General features: G+C 45.7%; 1 protein-coding gene across 1 annotated transcript in view; it reads right to left on the bottom strand.

Moving 5' to 3' along the window:
- The window catches only part of LOC124123859 (xanthine dehydrogenase/oxidase-like), a 61,646-nt gene extending 43,349 nt beyond the window's left edge, over positions 1-18,297 (bottom strand). The window contains exon 1 of the mRNA XM_046487047.2: positions 18,198-18,297. Within this exon, the coding sequence (XP_046343003.2) occupies positions 18,198-18,236 (39 nt within the window). The 5' untranslated portion in view covers positions 18,237-18,297. The remainder of the gene's footprint in view (positions 1-18,197) is intronic.
- Positions 18,298-24,413: the final 6,116 nt, after the last annotated feature.

Below are 24,413 nucleotides of genomic sequence, written 5' to 3'. Positions count from 1 at the left end.
GTCGGCGTCGGGTGTCAGATCGTCTCTCTAAGACTGCAGAAAAATCCACGAAAGCCAAGAAAACACCGGTCAAGAAAGCGAGATCGGCCCGATCACCCTCACAGGCGGGCCAGAATACTAGGGATCAAACTGGTCCCATGATCTCGTTAGACGATGAGGGGGTCTCTGACTCTTTTCTCACAGACGACATGTCTAAGGTATCCACGAATCCACCTTCAAAGCCGAACCTACCTTCCACATCCCGAGACTCGGACATTCGACGAGTCCTCTCGTTAGACACGAGTGTGGGTGACCGGCTTACGTCAGCCAACGTATCCAACCCGACCGAGGTTCGTACTTTCGACTCGTCGTGTTCTACGACTAACATGGAGCTCGCTCCTGTTTTACCTTCAGAGGGTACACATGGTACTGGTACCTCGGTCGACCCTATAAGTTCGGTCCGTCGTTCGAAATCTCCCATACGACGATCTTCGCAGGATCGATCCTCTCAAGACCAGGAGTCGTATGACGACTCATCGAATCAAGGTTCACGAACCTCCCATTCCAAAGAGGATTCACAAGGAGATAGACATTCGTCCCGGGATCGACTAGCATCGACAGTCAGTGCACTTTATTCAGTGCAATCATCGGGGGATCGGCATTCAGACTTTGACCAACGTACTTCTCACTCTCGACACCGAGATGATTCACAGAACATCCCACCATCGAAGGTTCCTCGTACTTCCGAACCTCGAACCTCCGAACACCGAACCTCCGAACACCGAACCTCCGAACTTGGACCCCCGAACCTCCGAACCTCCGAACCTCGAACCTACGAACATCGGGCCTCCGAACCTCGATCCTCCGAACTTCGAACCTCCGAACCTCGAACCTCCGAACCTCGAACCTCCGAACCTCGAACCTCTGAACCTCATCGAACCTCCGAACCTCATCGCACCTCCGAACATAACCGACCCTCCGAACCTCGTCAAACATCCGAACCTCGTCGAACATTCGAACATCGTCGAACATCGTCGAACCTCCGAACGTCGCTGTACTCCCGAGGTGCGACAGTCACGTTCGAATCGTAAATCTTCGGACAAACAAAAGAGATTCGAGCCTCGTCGAACCTCTGAGGTTCAACGAACATCATCGAACCGAACTTCGAAGGACATACGGACTCCTAAGTATCGACACACTTCAAAGGAGGTTCAACGGGACACGGGAGTTCATAAAACCTCCAAGGAACGGAGACATTCGAGAGACTCCCCTAATATGCGACGTTCACCTACAGATCGTTACTCGTCTTATGACAGGCGAGCGGATTATCGCTCATCCCCTTATCATGTCTCACGAATATTCAGACCCATCACGTCTAGGCTCGGAGGATGAACGCTACAACGAGTCTATTAGCCATTCATCCTACATGTCTCGATCTTCTCCTTCACTCACCCATCCGGAGTTTCGACTAAGAGATTACCCTCACACTTTTGATTTTCATGAACGTGGTGATTACCCATGGAACACTACTTCATATAGTGCCTACGCACATGAGTTGGAACGACACCCACACTACAGGGATCCCCACCCTCCATGGCATGGGTATCCTCATGATCCAGATTACAGACCTTATCGGTCAAGCTACATTTCCTCTTCTCATCATGAGGATTCTCCTCGGCGACATAGAGATAGACCACTCAGATCAGCTACCGTTAGTAGATGTCCATCGCCACCTCCGGCTCGACGCCCCCCTGTTTCCTCTGAATCACAGACTCCTGCAACATCACAAGCTCCATCTCAAGCTATCCCTACATCATGGATCCCTAGCGAACTTTCTGCTATTCCAGCAGAACAGATTCGTTCTCTGTTACAGGCTGTACAAGCAGCATGTCTTCCCCAACCGGCACCTGCTGTACCAACTACGGTACCTCTATCTACACCCACTACATCCCTTTCAGTGGATCAACCACCAGAATCAGAGTCATCAGACCACTATACCTCCCCAGCTTGGTCTTCTGGGAGCTTCGACATAGCGGATCCGATCACTGTACTTATCTGGATAGCAGATAAGTTACAATTGTTAAAAAGCACTTCAACGGAGGACACTTTATCGTCATTTGTTGTGCCTTCAGCCTCGTCGCCGAACATCACACTCCCTCCGAGACCAGTCCTACAGGATATGGCCACCAATTTAGACAAAGCATTTGGATCCTTTCGCCGTCTTCGTGATCGGCTTCAATCTCCACGCTTTGTATTGGCGGATGCAGGGACTCATGGCTTGTCTACGATTTCTCCCGAACAAGATGGTGACATCGCAACATTAGCTCCTAAGCGTCCGTACTCAGCTTCTTCAGTGGATGACAGGGATCTCGTTCACCTCGACACCACTGTTCGAAGGACCCTCCCGTTGGTCTCCACTATTTTATCAGCAACTGAAGCACTTTCGTCGGCTCTAGCTCATGCATCTTCCTCGGAAGAATCCTGTATTCGAGGTGCTGTGACCCTCATCCAGGATAAAACGACAGCTATACTAGACCTCCTTGCTCACCATGCGGGATCTATCACTTCTCTTCGTAGACGGGGGGTGTTACAACATTGCTCATGGGATGATCAATTTAAGAATAGGCTGTACCAAATGCCATGGTCAACACCCTCCCTTTTTGCTGGGCGCATACAGGAGGTCGCCCATGAAGTCCAAAGAGACACTTCCCTGCAAGTCACTGTTGACTTACTTCGTCTCCAGAAAAATCAACTGGAAGAACAAAGGAAAGACCGAAGACGACCAACCTTTACTCCTTCTCAACAAGACCTTAGAGAAGTTTTGAGTAACAGGTCTGCTTCTTTTCATGGCCGTGGCCGAGCACGCCAACATCAGCGAGGAGGGAAATCAGGCGGACGCACCGTCTCCTTTTCAGGGACTAAAGGAAACACTAACTCTCCTAAGCCAGGAGACACTCACCACAAATGACTCACTACAACAGCAGAACGACTGGGACCTTCCAACTCCAGCCATTCCGATTTTCTCGTCTCCCGTAGGCTGAAGACTAGGCACGTTCGCTTTAAACTGGACCATCCTAGACGACCCATATGTGTCTCGTCTCCTACAAACAGGTTATCCTCTACCTCTTGCCACCACACCTCCGACGACGTGCAAACCGCCTCAACATCTGTATCCAGCCAAACAACTTCCAGTTCTCATAGACACCATAAACACGTTACTTGTAAAGAACGCAATAGAGTGTCTGGGCACTCAGCCAATGACACCAGGGTTCTATTCTCCAATTTTTCTGGTTCCCAAGAAAAACAGTCCTCAACTACGTCTCATCTTCAACATGAAAACCTTCAACAAACTATACCTAGAGACTCCTCCACACTTTCGCATGACATCAATCGCTCTACTACGAACGATTATTCATCCTGGCGACTTCATGATCAGCCTAGATATACAAGACGCGTACTTACACGTCCCTATCCTGCCAGAGCACCGCCATTTTCTTCGGTTTGTGTTCCTAGGCCAACACTACCAATGGCGAGTGCTCCCATTTGGTATTTCTTCGGCCCCGTGGCTATTTACTCGCCTCACAAAACCCATCGTCAAGTTCCTACACACTCGAGGCATCGTCTTCGAAACGTACATCGACGACTGTATTCAAGCCAACAAGGATTCGAACACTCTACTTCATCACCTCGATTTCTCTCAACGCCTACTTCATCAACTAGGTTGCATCATCAACCCAAAAAAGTCCGAAACTATTCCAACACAACGTCTCCAGTTCATCGGAGCCCTCTTCGACACGAGTCTGGGCAAGATGTTTGTACCCCAAGATAGTTGGGAGAAAATCCAACGCCTCGTTCCATTGGCACTCAAACAGCCAATTTCCTTACGTCAATGGCAACAACTTCTCGGTCTCCTAAAATCAGCACAAGCCCTCACCAAGAGAGGTCAACTTCACTTACGGCCAATCCAGTGCTTCCTAAAGCCCTTCCTTCAGGACGACGATTGTCAGGTTCTAATATCTCTTCCAAACCATCTACACCCACACCTCAAATGGTGGTTAACTCCATCAAATGTCTGCGAAGGAGTCTCCTTGCAACCATTCAGCCCGACCCTCCACCTGTTCGTCGACGCCTCAACCGTCGGATGGGGAGCTCATTGCCAAGACCTACAAGTGGCAGGGCGGTGGTCATTAGAAGAAAGCCAGCTTCACATCAACAATCTAGAATTCAAAGCAGTGATTCTGGCAGTGTCTCATTGGTCAACACTCCTTCAGTCCTCCACACTAATGATTCAGTCAGACAACCTATCGGTCGTGTGGTACATAAACAAGATGGGATCCACCAAGTCAACGTCACTTCTATCTCTAGCACTCGACTTCTTCAAACTGATCGACTCACTCAATATTCAAGTTCGAGCGAGACATATTCCCGGCATCGCCAACGTCATAGCCGACTCCCTGTCCCGACCCGACAAACCATCTCCCACGGAATGGCGTCTACATCCTGTGATTTTTCAGTGGATTTGCCAGTTATTTCTGTGCCCAGACGTCGACCTCTTCGCAACCCGCTTCAATACTCAGCTATCCCGGTTCGTATCTCCTATCCCAGACCCCCTAGCCTGGGACCACGATGCGTTAGCAATCCCATGGGAAGGACTACATGCTTACGCCTTTCCCCCAACCGGCATTCTACATCGGGTTCTACAGAAGATATCAACCACCAATCGCCTCACTCTACTTTTGGTCGCGCCCTACTGGCCAACACGCAGTTGGTTCATACCGCTCATTCGTCTCGCAGACAGAAAGTTTTACCATCTACCTCTAAGGGACGATCTTCTGCATCAACCACACTCTCAGCTCCGTCATCCGTCGCCAACAACCCACAATCTATGCGTTTGGCGCATTTACAGAAATCATTGATAGCTAAGGGTTATTCTGAACGAGTGGCCAAGACCATTGCGGGGGCGCACAGGTCATCTACTAAAGCACTATATGACCATAAATGGAAGGCATTTGAATCGTTTTGTCATTCACAGGACATTTCCACACCTGCCACGGCATCCCCGCAACAAATTGCTGAATACCTTTACTATCTTCGATCATCTCGTAAACTAAAAGGTTCGACTCTAGCTACCTATTTAGCTGCGATCAATTCTGTCATCGCAACTACAACGGGCACTAAGATTTCAACAATCGCCGAATTACAATCATTGATCAGATCGTACAAGTTGGCGGACCAAACATCACGTTTTCGACCACCAACTTGGGATCTAAACATCATACTTCGCCATCTAACGTCGACCGAGTACGAACCTCTCGCCGAGAAAGATTTCGAACACATTTCTTTGAAGACAGTTTTCCTTCTGGCCCTTGCAACGGCGGCTCGAGTGAGTGAAATTCACGCTTTAGACGTCAACAGAGTGCGTTTCGAACGAACTGCACATGGGAAAGTATTTTTGGGACTACGATGGGATTTCATCGCCAAAAATCAACTCCCTGGTCAACCCGATCGACTATTCAGTATCCCACCGTTGACTGCCCTCTTAAACCCTGACGAAGACATATCGTTGTGTCCGGTACGTGCACTTCGAATCTATCTGGAAGCTGCGAAACCACTTCGTCGATTACGTAAGAGATCCCGTAGATTCATCCCGCTCTCTGCGGCAGCTACTACGGAGGTATCCCGTACCACAATCTCGTTTTGGATACGCTCAGTGATCCTTCGAGCCTACACCTTCGCTGGCCTACCTGCTCCAGTCGCATCTAATCCTCACGAAACCCGTGCTGTCGCTTCCACCATGGCACTTCACAGGAATTGCTCCTTGACCGCAATTATGGAGGGATGTTTTTGGAAATCCGATACCGTGTTCGCTTCCCATTACCTCCGAGACATCTCAGTGACGGACGTTCAAGGCCTTCACCAGTTTGGACCCCTGGTACTCGCACAACAGATCTCAAAGACACACCTGCGCAGATAGGGAGATGTATAACCAGATTTTCATTACATTACATCCATCTCTATTTATAATAAACATTTGTCATGATTATTGGTGTTTATTGTATTCATTCGGGCTTCCCAGACTGAGTATCCGGTTGGAGGGTATAATCACTCGTCTGTAGAGATCTTGGTCTTCAACTCGAAGTCGTCATTAGACGCGGCCGATTTCGGTGTCCCGATCCCTTATTTCAAACACCTCTACTTTAGGTATGTGTGTTGAGTAACGGATTGATGATCCTTTTGTGGATATTGTTGATCGTTTCCTCTTCTCGTTTGTACCCATCGATTCAATCACTGACATGATTGAGGGTTTGACGAAGCGATAAAAGAGATGCCGAGCGGGTCCAACCTATCGTCCTCTGGAGATAGGAATACCCCGTCTTGTAGATTCGACGACTGGATGTATACTCTCTCGAATATAAGTCGTACTCGTTCGTTTTAGACATGCGATTACGCTTGATTACGTTTGAACATGTTACACATGTTGTACCCGACTTATTGTGTTTCAGTTGTTCACGTATCAGGATCTCAACATTCTTTGAGAGTGTTCTTCTTATCCTGTCTACGAGTTGTCGTTTTTTTGTTGTCTTACGACACTTAACTGTGTTACTGTATTAAGTATTGTACCACTGTTAAGTTCCAGCTTCCTCGTAAATATCCTACGGTTGTGATCTATAGACAAGGGAGTTGCGCCCCACCATCCAACCGTGGGATAAAATGCATAGTGTGAGAAAGGATAAGTTTAAAAATTTGAAAATTTTATTATAAATTGTATATTTATATTCTTATCCTATCTCACACGTTATATGCCCACTCGTCCATCCCCACATCGCAATTCCTTAGTCTATATGCTCTTGAAAGAGAATGAGTTGACTGGGATAGACACGTGATCAGTGCTAGAAGGTCAACCAGCATGCATAGCGCGCATGACCCAGATCTGGGAGGTGACCGTGACGATGTGAGGTATGACAGGGTTAATTAACTTTAGAAGCTGGAAACTTTTATTTCAGATACGTTTCCACTCAGAATCGAAAGAAGAAAGAGAGATGCATAGTGTGAGATAGGATAAGTATATAAATATACAATTTATAATAAAATTTTCAAGTTTAGATCCCAAGTTGGTGGTCGAAAACGTGATGTTTGGTCCGCCAACTTGTACGATCTGATCAATGATTGTAATTCGGCGATTGTTGAAATCTTAGTGCCCGTTGTAGTTGCGATGACAGAATTGATCGCAGCTAAATAGGTAGCTAGAGTCGAACCTTTTAGTTTACGAGATGATCGTTAGCAATCCCATGGGAAGGACTACATGCTTACGCCTTTCCCCCAACCGGCATTCTACATCGGGTTCTACAGAAGATATCAACCACCAATCGCCTCACTCTACTTTTGGTTGCGCCCTACTGGCCAACACGCAGTTGGTTCATACCGCTCATTCGTCTCGCAGACAGAAAGTTTTACCATCTACCTCTAAGGGACGATCTTCTGCATCAACCACACTCTCAGCTCCGTCATCCGTCGCCAACAACCCTCAATCTATGCGTTTGGCGCATTTACAGAAATCATTGATAGCTAAGGGTTATTCTGAACGAGTGGCCAAGACCATTGCGGGGGCGCACAGGTCATCTACTAAAGCACTATATGACCATAAATGGAAGGCATTTGAATCGTTTTGTCATTCACAGGACATTTCCACACCTGCCACGGCATCCCCGCAACAAATTGCTGAATACCTTTACTATCTTCGATCATCTCGTAAACTAAAAGGTTCGACTCTAGCTACCTATTTAGCTGCGATCAATTCTGTCATCGCAACTACAACGGGCACTAAGATTTCAACAATCGCCGAATTACAATCATTGATCAGATCGTACAAGTTGGCGGACCAAACATCACGTTTTCGACCACCAACTTGGGATCTAAACATCATACTTCGCCATCTAACGTCGACCGAGTACGAACCTCTCGCCGAGAAAGATTTCGAACACATTTCTTTGAAGACAGTTTTCCTTCTGGCCCTTGCAACGGCGGCTCGAGTGAGTGAAATTCACGCTTTAGACGTCAACAGAGTGCGTTACGAACGAACTGCACATGGGAAAGTATTTTTGGGACTACGATGGGATTTCATCGCCAAAAATCAACTCCCTGGTCAACCCGATCGACTATTCAGTATCCCACCGTTGACTGCCCTCTTAAACCCTGACGAAGACATATCGTTGTGTCCGGTACGTGCACTTCGAATCTATCTGGAAGCTGCGAAACCACTTCGTCGATTACGTAAGAGATCCCGTAGATTCATCCCGCTCTCTGCGGCAGCTACTACGGAGGTATCCCGTACCACAATCTCGTTTTGGATACGCTCAGTGATCCTTCGAGCCTACACCTTCGCTGGCCTACCTGCTCCAGTCGCATCTAATCCTCACGAAACCCGTGCTGTCGCTTCCACCATGGCACTTCACAGTAATTGCTCCTTGACCGCAATTATGGAGGGATGTTTTTGGAAATCCGATACCGTGTTCGCTTCCCATTACCTCCGAGACATCTCAGTGACGGACGTTCAAGGCCTTCACCAGTTTGGACCCCTGGTACTCGCACAACAGATCTCAAAGACACACCTGCGCAGATAGGGAGATGTATAACCAGATTTTCATTACATTACATCCATCTCTATTTATAATAAACATTTGTCATGATTATTGGTGTTTATTGTATTCATTCGGGCTTCCCAGACTGAGTATCCGGTTGGAGGGTATAATCACTCGTCTGTAGAGATCTTGGTCTTCAACTCGAAGTCGTCATTAGACGCGGCCGATTTCGGTGTCCCGATCCCTTATTTCAAACACCTCTACTTTAGGTATGTGTGTTGAGTAACGGATTGATGATCCTTTTGTGGATATTGTTGATCGTTTCCTCTTCTCGTTTGTACCCATCGATTCAATCACTGACATGATTGAGGGTTTGACGAAGCGATAAAAGAGATGCCGAGCGGGTCCAACCTATCGTCCTCTGGAGATAGGAATACCCCGTCTTGTAGATTCGACGACTGGATGTATACTCTCTCGAATATAAGTCGTACTCGTTCGTTTTAGACATGCGATTACGCTTGATTACGTTTGAACATGTTACACATGTTGTACCCGACTTATTGTGTTTCAGTTGTTCACGTATCAGGATCTCAACATTCTTTGAGAGTGTTCTTCTTATCCTGTCTACGAGTTGTCGTTTTTTTGTTGTCTTACGACACTTAACTGTGTTACTGTATTAAGTATTGTACCACTGTTAAGTTCCAGCTTCCTCGTAAATATCCTACGTTTGTGATCTATAGACAAGGGAGTTGCGCCCCACCATCCAACCGTGGGATAAAATGCATAGTGTGAGAAAGGATAAGTTTAAAAATTTGAAAATTTTATTATAAATTGTATATTTATATTCTTATCCTATCTCACACGTTATATGCCCACCCGTCCATCCCCACATCGCAATTCCTTAGTCTATATGCTCTTGAAAGAGAATGAGTTGACTGGGATAGACACGTGATCAGTGCTAGAAGGTCAACCAGCATGCATAGCGCGCATGACCCAGATCTGGGAGGTGACCGTGACGATGTGAGGTATGACAGGGTTAATTAACTTTAGAAGCTGGAAACTTTTATTTCAGATACGTTTCCACTCAGAATCGAAAGAAGAAAGAGAGATGCATAGTGTGAGATAGGATAAGTATATAAATATACAATTTATAATAAAATTTTCAAGTTTAGATCCCAAGTTGGTGGTCGAAAACGTGATGTTTGGTCCGCCAACTTGTACGATCTGATCAATGATTGTAATTCGGCGATTGTTGAAATCTTAGTGCCCGTTGTAGTTGCGATGACAGAATTGATCGCAGCTAAATAGGTAGCTAGAGTCGAACCTTTTAGTTTACGAGATGATCGAAGATAGTGAAGGTATTCAGCAATTTGTTGCGGGGATGCCGTGGCAGGTGTGGAAATGTCCTGTGAATGACAAAACGATTCAAATGCCTTCCATTTATGGTCATATAGTGCTTTAGTAGATGACCTGTGCGCCCCCGCAATGGTCTTGGCCACTCGTTCAGAATAACCCTTAGCTATCAATGATTTCTGTAAATGCGCCAAACGCATAGATTGAGGGTTGTTGGCGACGGATGACGGAGCTGAGAGTGTGGTTGATGCAGAAGATCGTCCCTTAGAGGTAGATGGTAAAACTTTCTGTCTGCGAGACGAATGAGCGGTATGAACCAACTGCGTGTTGGCCAGTAGGGCGCGACCAAAAGTAGAGTGAGGCGATTGGTGGTTGATATCTTCTGTAGAACCCGATGTAGAATGCCGGTTGGGGGAAAGGCGTAAGCATGTAGTCCTTCCCATGGGATTGCTGACGCATCGTGGTCCCAGGCTAGGGGGTCTGGGATAGGAGATACGAACCGGGATAGCTGAGTATTGAAGCGGGTTGCGAAGAGGTCGACGTCTGGGCACAGAAATAACTGGCAAATCCACTGAAAATCACAGGATGTAGACGCCATTCCGTGGGAGATGGTTTGTCGGGTCGGGACAGGGAGTCGGCTATGACATTGGCGATGCCGGGAATATGTCTCGCTCGAACTTGAATGTTGAGTGAGTCGATCAGTTTGAAGAAGTCGAGTGCTAGAGATAGAAGTGACGTTGACTTGGTGGATCCCATCTTGTTTATGTACCACACGACCGATAGGTTGTCTGACTGAATCATTAGTGTGGAGGACTGAAGGAGTGTTGACCAATGAGACACTGCCAGAATCACTGCTTTGAATTCTAGATTGTTGATGTGAAGCTGGCTTTCTTCTAATGGCCACCGCCCTGCCACTTGTAGGTCTTGGCAATGAGCTCCCCATCCGACGGTTGAGGCGTCGACGAACAGGTGGAGGGTCGGGCTGAATGGTTGCAAGGAGACTCCTTCGCAGACATTTGATGGAGTTAACCACCATTTGAGGTGTGGGTGTAGATGGTTTGGAAGAGATATTAGAACCTGACAATCTTCGTCCTGAAGGAAGGGCTTGAGGAAGCACTGGATTGGCCGTCAGTGAAGTTGACCTCTCTTGGTGAGGGCTTGTGCTGATGTTAGGAGACCGAGAAGTTGTTGCCATTGACGTAAGGAAATTGGCTGTTTGAGTGCCAATGGAACGAGGCGTTGGATTTTCTCCCAACGATCTTGGGGTACAAACATCTTGCCCAGACTCGTGTCGAAGAGGGCTCCGATGAACTGGAGACGTTGTGTTGGAATAGTTTCGGACTTTTTTGGGTTGATGATCCAACCTAGTTGATGAAGTAGGCGTTGAGAGAAATCGAGGTGATGAAGTAGAGTGTTCGAATCCTTGTTGGCTTGAATACAGTCGTCGATGTACGTTTCGAAGACGATGCCTCGAGTGTGTAGGAACTTGACGATGGGTTTTGTGAGGCGAGTAAATAGCCACGGGGCCGAAGAAATTCCAAATGGGAGCACTCGCCATTGGTAGTGTTGGCCTAGGAACACAAACCGAAGAAAATGGCGGTGCTCTGGCAGGATAGGGACGTGTAAGTACGCGTCTTGTATATCTAGGCTGATCATGAAGTCGCCGGGATGAATAATCGTTCGTAGTAGAGCGATTGATGTCATGCGAAAGTGTGGAGGAGTCTCTAGGTATAGTTTGTTGAAGGTTTTCATGTTGAAGATGAGACGTAGTTGAGGACTGTTTTTCTTGGGAACCAGAAAAATTGGAGAATAGAACCCTGGTGTCATTGGCTGAGTGCCCAGACACTCTATTGCGTTCTTTACAAGTAACGTGTTTATGGTGTCTATGAGAACTGGAAGTTGTTTGGCTGGATACAGATGTTGAGGCGGTTTGCACGTCGTCGGAGGTGTGGTGGCAAGAGGTAGAGGATAACCTGTTTGTAGGAGACGAGACACATATGGGTCGTCTAGGATGGTCCAGTTTAAAGCGAACGTGCCTAGTCTTCAGCCTACGGGAGACGAGAAAATCGGAATGGCTGGAGTTGGAAGGTCCCAGTCGTTCTGCTGTTGTAGTGAGTCATTTGTGGTGAGTGTCTCCTGGCTTAGGAGAGTTAGTGTTTCCTTTAGTCCCTGAAAAGGAGACGGTGCGTCCGCCTGATTTCCCTCCTCGCTGATGTTGGCGTGCTCGGCCACGGCCACGAAAAGAAGCAGACCTGTTACTCAAAACTTCTCTAAGGTCTTGTTGAGAAGGAGTAAAGGTTGGTCGTCTTCGGTCTTTCCTTTGTTCTTCCAGTTGATTTTTCTGGAGACGAAGTAAGTCAACAGTGACTTGCAGGGAAGTGTCTCTTTGGACTTCATGGGCGACCTCCTGTATGCGCCCAGCAAAAAGGGAGGGTGTTGACCATGGCATTTGGTACAGCCTGTTCTTAAATTGATCATCCCATGAGCAATGTTGTAACACCCCACGTCTACGAAGAGAAGTGATAGATCCCGCATGGTGAGCATGGAGGTCTAGTATAGCTGTCGTTTTATGCTGGATGAGGGTCACAGCACCTCGAATACAGGATTCTTCCGAGGAAGATGCATGAGCTAGAGCCGACGAAAGTGCTTCAGTTGCTGATAAAATAGTGGAGACCAACGGGAGGGTCCTTCGAACAGTGGTGTCGAGGTGAACGAGATCCCTGTCATCCACTGAAGAAGCTGAGTACGGACGCTTAGGAGCTAATGTTGCGATGTCACCATCTAGTTCGGGAGAAATCGTAGACAAGCCATGAGTCCCTGCATCCGCCAATACAAAGCGTGGAGATTGAAGCCGATCACGAAGACGGCGAAAGGATCCAAATGCTTTGTCTAAATTGGTGGCCATATCCTGTAGGACTGGTCTCGGAGGGAGTGTGATGTTCGGCGACGAGGCTGAAGGCACAACAAATGACGATAAAGTGTCCTCCGTTGAAGTGCTTTTTAACAATTGTAACTTATCTGCTATCCAGATAAGTACAGTGATCGGATCCGCTATGTCGAAGCTCCCAGAAGACCAAGCTGGGGAGGTATAGTGGTCTGATGACTCTGATTCTGGTGGTTGATCCACTGAAAGGGATGTAGTGGGTGTAGATAGAGGTACCGTAGTTGGTACAGCAGGTGCCGGTTGGGGAAGACATGCTGCTGTTACAGCCTGTAACAGAGAATGAATCTGTTCTGCTGGAATAGCAGAAAGTTCGCTAGGGATCCATGATGTAGGGATAGCTTGAGATGGAGCTTGTGATGTTGCAGGAGTCTGTGATTCAGAGGAAACAGGAGGGCGTCGAACCGGAGGTGGCGATGGGGAGCCGGTACGACGAGTAGGTGAAGTAGAACTCTGCCTATCTTTAGGTGAAGGACATCTACTAACGGTAGCTGATCTGAGTGGTCTATCTCTATGTCGCCGAGGAGAGTCCTCATGACGAGAAGAGGAAATGTAGCTTGACCGATAAGGTCTGTAATCTGGATCATGAGGATACCCATGCCATGGAGGGTGGGGATCCCTGTGGTGTGGGTATCGTTCCAACTCATGTGCGTAGGCACTATATGAAGTAGTGTTCCATGGGTAATCACCACGTTCATGTAAATCAAAAGTGTGAGGGTAATCTCTTAGTCGAAACTCCGGATGGGTGAGTGAAGGAGAAGATCGAGACATGTAGGATGAATGGCTAATAGACTCGTTGTAGCGTTCATCCTCCGAGCCTAGACGTGATGGGTCTGAATAGTCTCTTCGTGAGACATGATAAGGGCATGAGCGATAATCCGCTCGCCTGTCATAAGACGAGTTTCGGAGGGTCGGTTATGTTCGGAGGTGCGATGAGGTTCGGAGGTTCGATGAGGTTCGGAGGTTCGAGGTTCGGAGGTTCGAGGTTCGGAGGTTCGAGGTTCGGAGGTTCGAAGTTCGGAGGATCGAGGTTCGGAGGCCCGATGTTCGTAGGTTCGAGGTTCGGAGGTTCGGAGGTTCGGGGGTCCAAGTTCGGAGGTTCGGTGTTCGGAGGTTCGAGGTTCGGAGGTTCGAGGTTCGGAAGTACGAGGAACCTTCGATGGTGGGATGTTCGGTGAATCATCTCGGTGTCGAGAGTGAGAAGTCCGTTGGTCAAAGTCTGAATGCCGATCCCCCGATGATTGCACTGAATAAAGTGCACTGACTGTCGATGCTAGTCGATCCCGGGACGAATGTCTATCGTCTTGTGAATCCTCTTTGGAATGGGAGGTTCGTGAACCTTGATCCGATGAGTCGTCATACGACTCCTGGTCTTGAGAGGATCGATCCTGCGAAGATCGTCGTGTGGGAGATTTCGAACGACGGACCGAACTTATAGGGTCGACCAAGGTACCAGTACCATGTGTACCCTCCGAAGGTAAAACAGGAGCGAGCTCCATGTTAGTCGTAGAACACGACGAGTCGAAAGTACGAACCTCGGTCGGGTTGGATACGTTGGCTGACGTAAGCCGGTCATCCACACTCGTGTCTAACGAGAGGACTCGTCGAATGTCCGAGTCTCGGGATGTGGAGGGTAGGTTCGGCTTTGAAGGTGGATTCGTGGATACCTTAGACATGTCGTCTGTGAGAAAAGAGTCAGAGACCCCCTCATCGTCTAACGAGATCATGGGACCAGTTTGATCCCTAGTATTCTGGCCCGCCTGTGAGGGTGATCGGGCCGATCTCGCTTTCTTGACCGGTGTTTTCTTGGCTTTCGTGGATTTTTCTGCAGTCTTAGAGAGACGATCTGACACCCGACGCCGACATTTATGCAGGTACAGTTTGAAGGATTCATCTGGTAGATCGGAGCAGAGCTCGCAACGCTCTAATAAACTGCATAATCCACGACAATCCGAACATTGGGCATGAGGGTCAGACGGAGAGAAAACACGTCGGCACAAAGTGCAGACAGGTCTCCGTGTAGACTGCTCGTCCATTATGATGAATAACTATCCCAAACAGGGATATAAGTAAATTTGCAGGCAGTTAGACGACAAAAATATGAAGATCGCTTGCAAGCGAAAAGAAAAACCCAAAATGGATTCCTGTAATAACAACACGTCACCACTGCGTGGCGATTTGAAAGAGAATGAGTTGACTGGGATAGACACGTGATCAGTGCTAGAAGGTCAACCAGCATGCATAGCGCGCATGACCTAGATCTGGGAGGTGACCGTGACGATGTGAGGTATGACAGGGTTAATTAACTTTAGAAGCTGGAAACTTTTATTTCAGATACGTTTCCACTCAGAATCGAAAGAAGAAAGAGAGATGCATAGTGTGAGATAGGATAAGTTTAAAAATTAAATGTTTGGACAGAATTGACCCCTATGGTCTTGTGGATAGAGCGTCTGTCCTGAGGGCGAAGGTCGGTGGTTCAATTCCCCGGCCACATGACACACGCACGCACGCACTCTTCATCTCACCACACCTTGATTGAATTAATAATTATCTTTAAGACAGGGAGAATGGCGTATTTGATGTACCCTGCAATACATCTCTCTCTCTCTCTGAACGGATTTTACGCAGAAGTTGATAGCCTTGGTGGGTGGTTTTTGCCAGATTCAAAAACACAGGTAATGTTATGACAGATCAAAGATCTTAATCGGTGCATTATGGGGATCTGAAACACCGACCAGCGGATAGAAGATTTCTATGCGAGTGAGTGTTGTGTTACGCCACTAACCGCCCACTGTCATTGTAAAGTTTTACCTTGTTTAGTAATTAGGTGTCGACAGTGATAAAACATTATTCAATTATTGAAACATTATTTTCAACCAGGAATAATGGACTCCCGCTGAATAACTGATGTCAAAGTGTATATCTCATATCGAGTTTCACTACTTTATTAGTAGTGCAGAGTTACGTCCATTAGACATCCCATGATCCAGGGATAATTGGTTAGAATTTTATATTTGCGCTGATTATGAATCATGGTTTATCAGTACCACATATTTGTCACCTAAATGTGAACGCTCACAAACTCCATCAGAGAGAGAGAGACAGAGAGAGAGAGAGAGAGAGAGAGAGAGAGAGAGGGGAATAAATAAAAAAATAAAAAAATATCTCATACCCCGCCACAAACGAAACATGCTGCACGTGGATATCTGACCAGGAAAATACATTTATTGAAGCCCGCTACGGAACAAAAAGCTTCAAGTCTCGTGACAGAGCGAAGGTTATCCTCAAATCAATCGAACAGCTGTTTTATATCAATTTTGAATTTGGGAAGCGTGCGGCCTTTCGCTTCGAAGCGAGGTAGAGGAAATTTATTCTCCCGCTCCGAAATCCACGCGCAGCCTGTCTTCTTCGTGATGGGGTATAAGGGATTTATTCTCCTGCTCAGAAATGCATTTCCCTCCCAAGCGGGATACATTAGATGTGATCCGATTTATTTCACAGCGGGGTACATGAGCGGCCTACATGAGCAGGCTACATGGAAAAACATTGCGAATCAGAAGCTAGTATTATAATGTAATTTGAGATAAAGAATGTTATCAAGTTCAGGTGAACCAATCAGATCTTATCATTCTAACATGGAGGTATGATAAGTGGTTTTATGCGTCCCGCGTGAGGTTTTATACCATTAACTTGACGAGGAATGCATAAAACCCCATAAACCCCAAGTGAAACTGCCACATCATAATTTTTTGCATTTACGTTGGTATAAATGCTAGCGGTGGTTACATTGTGTAAATATGGGTATCTTCGAAACGTCTTTGGAAATATTGAAACAAGTATAAATATTTCATCCTAAAGTATTCATGTTGTCCTTCGGAATACTCGGTTTATCTGATCCAATTAGAGAGTTTTCAGGGAGCGTCGCACTGCAAGCTGAGAAATGAATTGAAACCTACTCTGAATGCATGTAGCTATTTTCGTTGTGGTTCATTTTGTCAACTTAATATTGGAGGAAAGCCCGAAATGATGCAGCTGACAGACGTTCGCCACTTTGTGAAACCCACGCGTACTGTTATGGTGCTGTCAAACCTAGAACATAACTGGGGGGAACCGGGATTCGAACCCGTAATCATAGGTTTTTGGCGTGCCGTACGAACGCAACTCTGCACAACAAATAGCCGCGCCTAAGACGACTGGGCCATCCGTGCCCACCTTTTTTTCGAATATTTAAGAATATTTGAGTTATATCATGACTTGTCAGCTCAATGTGGGCGGAAAGCCCTATGTGATGCAGGTCTCAGGCGTTTATCATTTCTGTGAAACCCACGAGCACGAGTATGGTGCTCACAAACCTAGAAACATAATCGGGGTGAACCGGGATTTGACCACAAACACGGCATAAAAGGATAACACGGCATAACAAGGACTGATCGGAAAGGATTCAGTATGGAGTGTCTGAGTAGGGTATCCATGTTAAACTGCGGTATGCTATCGCAATGGGCGAGCACTTTAAATCGGCATTAGTCTGGACTAGTACAGGCAGCCGTAACAGACACACGTTCATGCACGTCTATATTAGTGAAATAATCTTGGACGCGAAGTTAAACCCCGTTTCGCCTCACCTAAACGTGGTAAAATCTAAAAACTCGGCAGGTCATGAATGATAACAGTTTTGCTTAAACCCACCAGCTTTGGAGACAAGCCAGGGATCATAATCAGAACGAACCTTGGATTCGAACCTAAGATCAGCGATCCTGTCACGATTAAGGGTCATAACTCCGGGTATCGATTTTTTTAACCATAGACCCTTTGGTCACCCATGCCTCCCCTGTGATAAATGTTAAATGACATCGAAGTTACTTTTTTGCATTTGTGTCAAAAGTGATTCGTCTTTTGACAGTTTTAAAGATCTGTAATGCTGTTGAGTGTAATACAGTCAGTGCTATCTGCCATACAAAGCACATGTAGCAACATGCAATAATTAGCATGCAAAAAGGCAGGTCACCCGTCCGGTAACTGGGTGAAGGATTGTAGGTGATTAAGCCGCAATTACTATTTTGTCCAGTACAAAAGAAGTAGGGTACGCCAATAATCTGCTTCACACATTATGCCCATGTGGCACCGACGCCATGTCCTCGCAATGACGAGCCAGGTCTGAGCGTTTCCACCTCCAGACAACCCAACCACCCAGTATTTGGGTTACGGGCAGTTTGTATCACCATGACACACGACTCGTATTAATATCTAGCGACAGTGTACTGCCGTGAGCCGAGTGGGCGAGGATTGAGTGAATTTACTGCATGCACGGGAATTCCCTATACTATATGTATTCGCTATGAACTCACCTTGATGCCATTGACAAACAATACAAGTGTGCTTTCCATGACGTACTGATGTGCTCCCGTCGTGTGGTGGCGCTCATGAATACAAGACGCAGATTGCAGAGTGAGGCTGCCAACAGGCCCATTTACACGATTGGGTTCTACACGTAAATAATCGAGAAATTACAGTTACCATGATACTATGCACTTATTGGTTCCTCAAACCAACACAGCTATTGTATCACCAATACTTGCTTGCCATTATTGTATTATCTATTCTCATCAAAGCAGATGGTGCACATCAATTGTCTTTCTATTACATTTATAGAGTAATTGAGAAGAGTGTCGCATTCAGACCCCACGTGGACAGTGTGCAAGGCAAGCTCCCCGTGTTTGCTGCTTGTCTCTGGAGCAGACTAACGTTAGGGTCTGTTGTAAATATTTCAACCTCTGGACTCCAATCATCTTTAAACCATACAATGTCACAATATGTCCCATCACAACCCACGCGCTGATAAATAATACTTATTGATAAAAGAAAGGGCACTGGCAGTAAATATGAACGTCCTTGAAATGAATGACACAGATACAAACGTGACATATTTTAAAGTAGTTGAAGAAGTTAATACGTGACATATTTTGAAGAAGTGGAAGCAGAAGATACGTGACATATTTTGAAGAAGGTGAAGCAGAAGATACGTGACATATTTTGAAGTAGTTGAAGCAGTAGATCCGTGATAGATTATGACGTAGGTGAAGCAGTAGATACGTGACAAATTGTAAAGTAGGTGAAACAGTAGAATCGTGAAATATTTTGAAGTAGTTGAAGCAGTGGATACGTGACATATTGTGAAGTAGGTGAAACAGTAGATACGTGACATATTTTGAAGTAGGTGAAGCAGTAGATACGTGACATATTTTGAAGTAGGTGAAGCAGTGGATACGCGACATATTTTGAAGTAGGTGAAACAGTAGATACGTGACATACACTGGCCAAAAAAAGAAACGCATAACAGAATTATCAGTGTTTCATTACATGTTTAATGAAATAGGATCATTACACAATAAATAGTGAAGATACAACAACCAAACTTAACACAGGATGGGGCACATGTTTCTTACACTACAAACAGTTTTTTTAATGTTCTAAGGGACGTCTGTGTCTGTGATGGCACTGTGCCAAAGTCAGTACCGGGTGTTACCACCACGAGCATCGACATATTTTAAAGTAGTTGAAGAAGTTAATACGTGACATATCGAGCACGAGCATCGATCACAGCTCTGCACCGCCTGGGCATGGATTGTATGAGGCGTCGAATCTGGCGTTGTGGACTCCTTTTCCACTCATCCTGCAATGAATGGTTCAGCTGTTGAAGCGTCTGTGGTTGAGGCTGTCGGCGTCGTACACGTCTGTCTAGCAGATCCCACAAATGTTCAATGGGGTTTAGATCAGGCGATTTGGAGGGCCATGGCAGCACAGTAACATTGTTGTGGGCAAGATAATCCATGGTAACACGTGCAGTATGCGGTCTTGCGTTGTCTTGCTGGAAAATCTCTCTTCTGACGTCAATGGCAGTAATAAGGTGACGTTGAAGGATTTAATCACGGTAGCGTACATCAGTTAGATTTCCCTGCACGTGCACCAGATCTGTCCTACCATTCACGGATATGCCTGCCCACATCATGACACTTCCACCGCCGTATCGGTCGACTTCATGAATACAGTGTCGGGTGTAGCGTTCATTTCTCCGTCTGTAGACACGCATCCTACCATCATGGCGATACAGCATAAACCGCGACTCATCACTGAACCTTATCCTTGTCCAGTGCACTAGGGTCTATGGTCAAACATTTCTGCTCCATTGCAGACGTGCACGACGATGATGTTGCCGCAGAACGGGCGCTGTATATGGTCTCATTGGCCAATCCCATGCTGTCTTTCTGATGGTTTGCGTTGAGACTCTACGAAGACCAGGAACATAGTTAGCTGTGTATGCTGCACTGATTGTCCGGTTGCGAAGAGTTTTGGAGTCTGTAGCGCTGCCACAGACGAGAAATGGTACTCTGCCTCACGTTAAAGTGCCTAGCTACTGATGTCTGACTTTCTCCAGCTTCCAGACGTCCAATGGCTCCGTTTCTACAGTCTTCATTCAGTCTTGGCATCATGAGAGTCACGTATACAGGACATCGGAGAGTGATTCGCAGCAGGACTGCCAAATTTTTATACCCATCGGTATAAAGGTTAAGTAGCCGTATTTGCACGTGCAGCATGCTAACAGCTTTTTCTCCATGCAATTTCTCCCAGTTTGGTTTAAAGATGCTGTATTTTGGCGACAAGTCACCAAATGTTGTGTTCGGGTGCAATAAATTAGTGTAAGGTCAATATTCACAGTAAGCAATGACATTTATATTGAGTTCAAGCCTTCATCTTTAATAACAGTCAAGTTTGAAAAACAGATTTCAGTTTTGCGTTTCTTTTTTTGGGCAGTATATTTTGAAGTAGGTGAAACAGTAGATACGTGACATACTGTGAAGTAGTTGAAGCAGAAGATACGTGACATATTTTGAAGCAGAAGAATCATGGTTATATTTGAAGTAGCATATGTAACGAGTAAACGTTGTTTAACAGTATATCAAGTATATGAAGGCGGCCTGCAAGTGATCAAATCGGGGCCGGACTATCAAGTGGCTTGTATTAGGACAAATAACCCACTCGGACAAAATAGGATGGCACACAATCAACCAAGTCACAGATCCTATAAGATTTATTAGAATAAACACAATGTAGAGAAGCTCAGTACTGTACAGTACAGTGCAAAGATAAGCAGACAGCTCAATGATTGATTGTTACCAGGTCATCATTTCAAAATTGCATCTTACAAAAGGTGCCGCGTGGCAACTAAAAGGGTGGAAAGGGTTACACTTGAAAGGCTCGTAAAATCTCAGACAATGTCATCAGCAGCAGCATCATCATCTGCAAGGTGAATTGGGCTTACGTCGCGTTCAAGGCTGTTTCACTCAAATCTACACTTGCATGTATTACCAAAAGTGACAAGATAGAGATAAGGTAACCTAGTAAACGTTGCTAAACTGGGTGACTAAACAGGGGTTTATTAGTCAGCCATAGAGCGATGTGTGACTGACTGTCGTCCGAATTTGTACCTCTTTTGTCCGTTAAATGTAACAAAATCAGTTTAAATTGGTGTGAAAGTTGACCGAGACATTTTTGAAAAGGCGTTTAGGAGTGAAGATTAGTATACAGAAGACAAGGTGACCAGTTATTTGTGTTGGTTTTTTTCTAACACCATCTGTCTTTCAGGAAATATAGTTTTAATCAATCAATATATGAAAATTAAAGTAGATTCTACTCTTAGAAATCGGTAGCGTCCTGCACAACTCCAACACGTTCATATTGAATGAGACCGCCTCCGTGGTCTAGTGGTAGAGCCGGAGAGCGGAAGGTCCGGGGTTCGATCCCGGGCCGCGTCATACCAAAAGACAAAAAAATTGGTACTTGTTGTTACCCTGTCTGGCGCTCGGCATTAATGGGATAAAACAGAACTGGTCGGCTCGGAGTCAGTATGTTGTGTCTGAGTGGGGTATTCATGTGAAACTGCAGCATGGTATCCCAGTGGGCTAGCACTATAAATCGGCATCAGTCCGGAGTAGTACATGCAGCCACACACTCACGTGCAAGCACGTCGCTATATAAGTGCAATAATCTTGGATGCGACGTTAAACCCAATTTCACCTCACCTCATATTGAATGCACCATCCAAAATACTATGGAGGACTTACGTGTAACATGTAACCCAAATTGGAAGGAAAAGCCTGGCTCTTCCTAGTGAGTAATGACAAAATAAGGTCAACCACTAAGTGTGGTCATAACAGTTACATGCAGAGAAATTGTATTCACTCTATTCTGATGACAGTATCCCGCTAAACGTGAAAACAGTAAGTACAGTTCTCCAGGCAACATCTACTACAGCGATGCGCCATTTCAAGCTGAGAATTACCCCATTGTAAACACTGGGACCATGACAAACGAGACAAGTGCTGGTTCTCAGTCCTCAACACTGCAAGTGGAAACTTCAACCCACAACCTCTACACCTGCCAAGCCCAGCTCCTCCCGGTGTACAGAAAAGGTTTTTAAAAGTCGTGTCAAAGTGAAAAGTGTCTCCTCCCGATGACAAACGAGACAAGTGCTGGTTCTCAGTCCTCAACACTGCAAGTGGAAACTTCAACCCACAACCTCTACACCTGCCAAGCCCAGCTCCTCCCGGTGTACAGAAAAGGTTTTTAAAAGTCGTGTCAAAGTGAACAGACCTGAACGTCCATAAAAAGGCAGAATCTACCAAACAACAAAAACACCTGGATCCCTGAGGGTAAACATCTCGTTCACATTCGGAATAATTTTGTTCTTTTAAATTTATTTTGAAAATGTTCATATCCCCTTGACATGAGGACTTCCTCGAGTTTGCGAAACAGCACTGTTTGATTAACGTTTGATGAATTCTGTACAGTGTTCAGTTACGGAAATCGAGCTATTTAACACGATGCAGTATATCCGTATAACAGCTGTCAGTTGTGCCATTATCCAATACAGCAATTCATTACATTTATGAAAAGCATAGCTTCAATCAATTATCTCCTGGCGTGTCGGTAATCACATCAACGTCCAATAAGAGACAAATTCATGGTTGTCAACTTCTTTATTACGAGGAACACAACGTTTCGGGGTATATTGTTACCTATTCATCAGGTGCATGAATGCTAGGATGCAGAGGGCATTATAAGTACGGGGTGACACAGTACATGCGTGCATGCTCATGCATCGCGCACAATTTGGATGTTAGCGTGTTTGTTGGGAACATGATACTCACACACGTGTGTTTTTTTATGATTGTTTAACTATCAGGTGTTGATAAAAACACCTTTATTTAACCACAAATACAGTAAACTACGGTTATAACGACCCAAAGGGTTAACTAATTTTAATTCGTTATAACCGTAGTTTGTCATGTGCATATGTACAACATCTTTAGAAAATGGACGTCACAGAGAAACAGTTCGTTATATACGACAGTTTGTTATAAGCGTGTTCGTTATAAATGTAGTTTACTGTAATGCAATACCACGGCTTGCTGAAAATCGTGGGTATGCTGCAGAACAGAAATGGCGCAAAACGAATGTGCCGTGGACCGTGTCGCGTCACGTCAACAAGACAAATATACAACCATATTCGCTAAGTGCATCTTTGAAATCAATACAAAACTGCCACTTAAACAGTTCGGACAGTTCCTGTGTGGAGATCGATTAGTGACAGAACCGTATCTACGATCGGGCCAGTGGCCTGAAACTGGCCTTGTGAGTTTGCCATTCTGAGCCGCCCAAGGTTAATTTATGCTTGTCGTGACATCGAATACCAAAATGTGTGACTCGCTCCACCTTTGGCTTTCACCTTACGTGAAGCTGACGCGCCATAATATTACTGAAATGGATGTCCACAGTCGTCCAACCCTGTCCCACTTTACATGCCGTGACTTAACTTATAGGCAGTAAATAATGCCTTGCATCTCCGTACACAGTGAAACACTGCTAATTGTGACTTGGTGGAGTTAATATCCCCATTTAATCCCGGAACACATTCCGTTCCCAATAAACACATCGCAGGCGCATATACAGTAAACTACGGCTATAATGAACTCGTTTTAACCGTAGTTCGTTATAAGCATATGTACAGCATATACACAGCAATTGGCCAGGACAAAAAAAGTTCGTCATATCCGTCAGTTCGTTATAAGCGTGTTTGTTATAAACGCAGTTTACTGTACATTGTTTTCAAAAAAGGAAAAGGAAGTCAGATGTTGATACGCATACACCCCCATCCCTACCCTAACTTCCTTTTGAACCGTTCTAATCGCGTTCCTAAACCAATCGGTGACGTTTATTCATTTTTGTCAAGAAATGACCTCGCTAAGTTGATACAGGAGCCGACAAGTGTTCATAATTCTTAAGTCACACAACGGATTCATTGTTTTGAAAAACGACTTTTTGATATCAACGACAGTTTTGTTGCATGTTTGAGGTTGTCCTGGGTCAGTTGACTAGGTGATGTTGACATGCGTTCTTTTCGAATTAGGTTTACTCCCGACTGCTACAAGCTCAGTTACACATCACGTGTCTAGACAGCCCATTTATGTGCCATGTATATAGCTGATATTTCTCGTTTGCATATT

The sequence above is a fragment of the Haliotis rufescens genome, unplaced genomic scaffold (assembly GCF_023055435.1).
Source record: "Haliotis rufescens isolate VD_foot unplaced genomic scaffold, xgHalRufe1.0.p SCAF_3, whole genome shotgun sequence".
NCBI lineage: Eukaryota > Metazoa > Mollusca > Gastropoda > Lepetellida > Haliotidae > Haliotis > Haliotis rufescens.
Note: the sequence above shows the minus strand (reverse complement) of the source record. Positions and strands in the feature narration are given on the sequence as shown.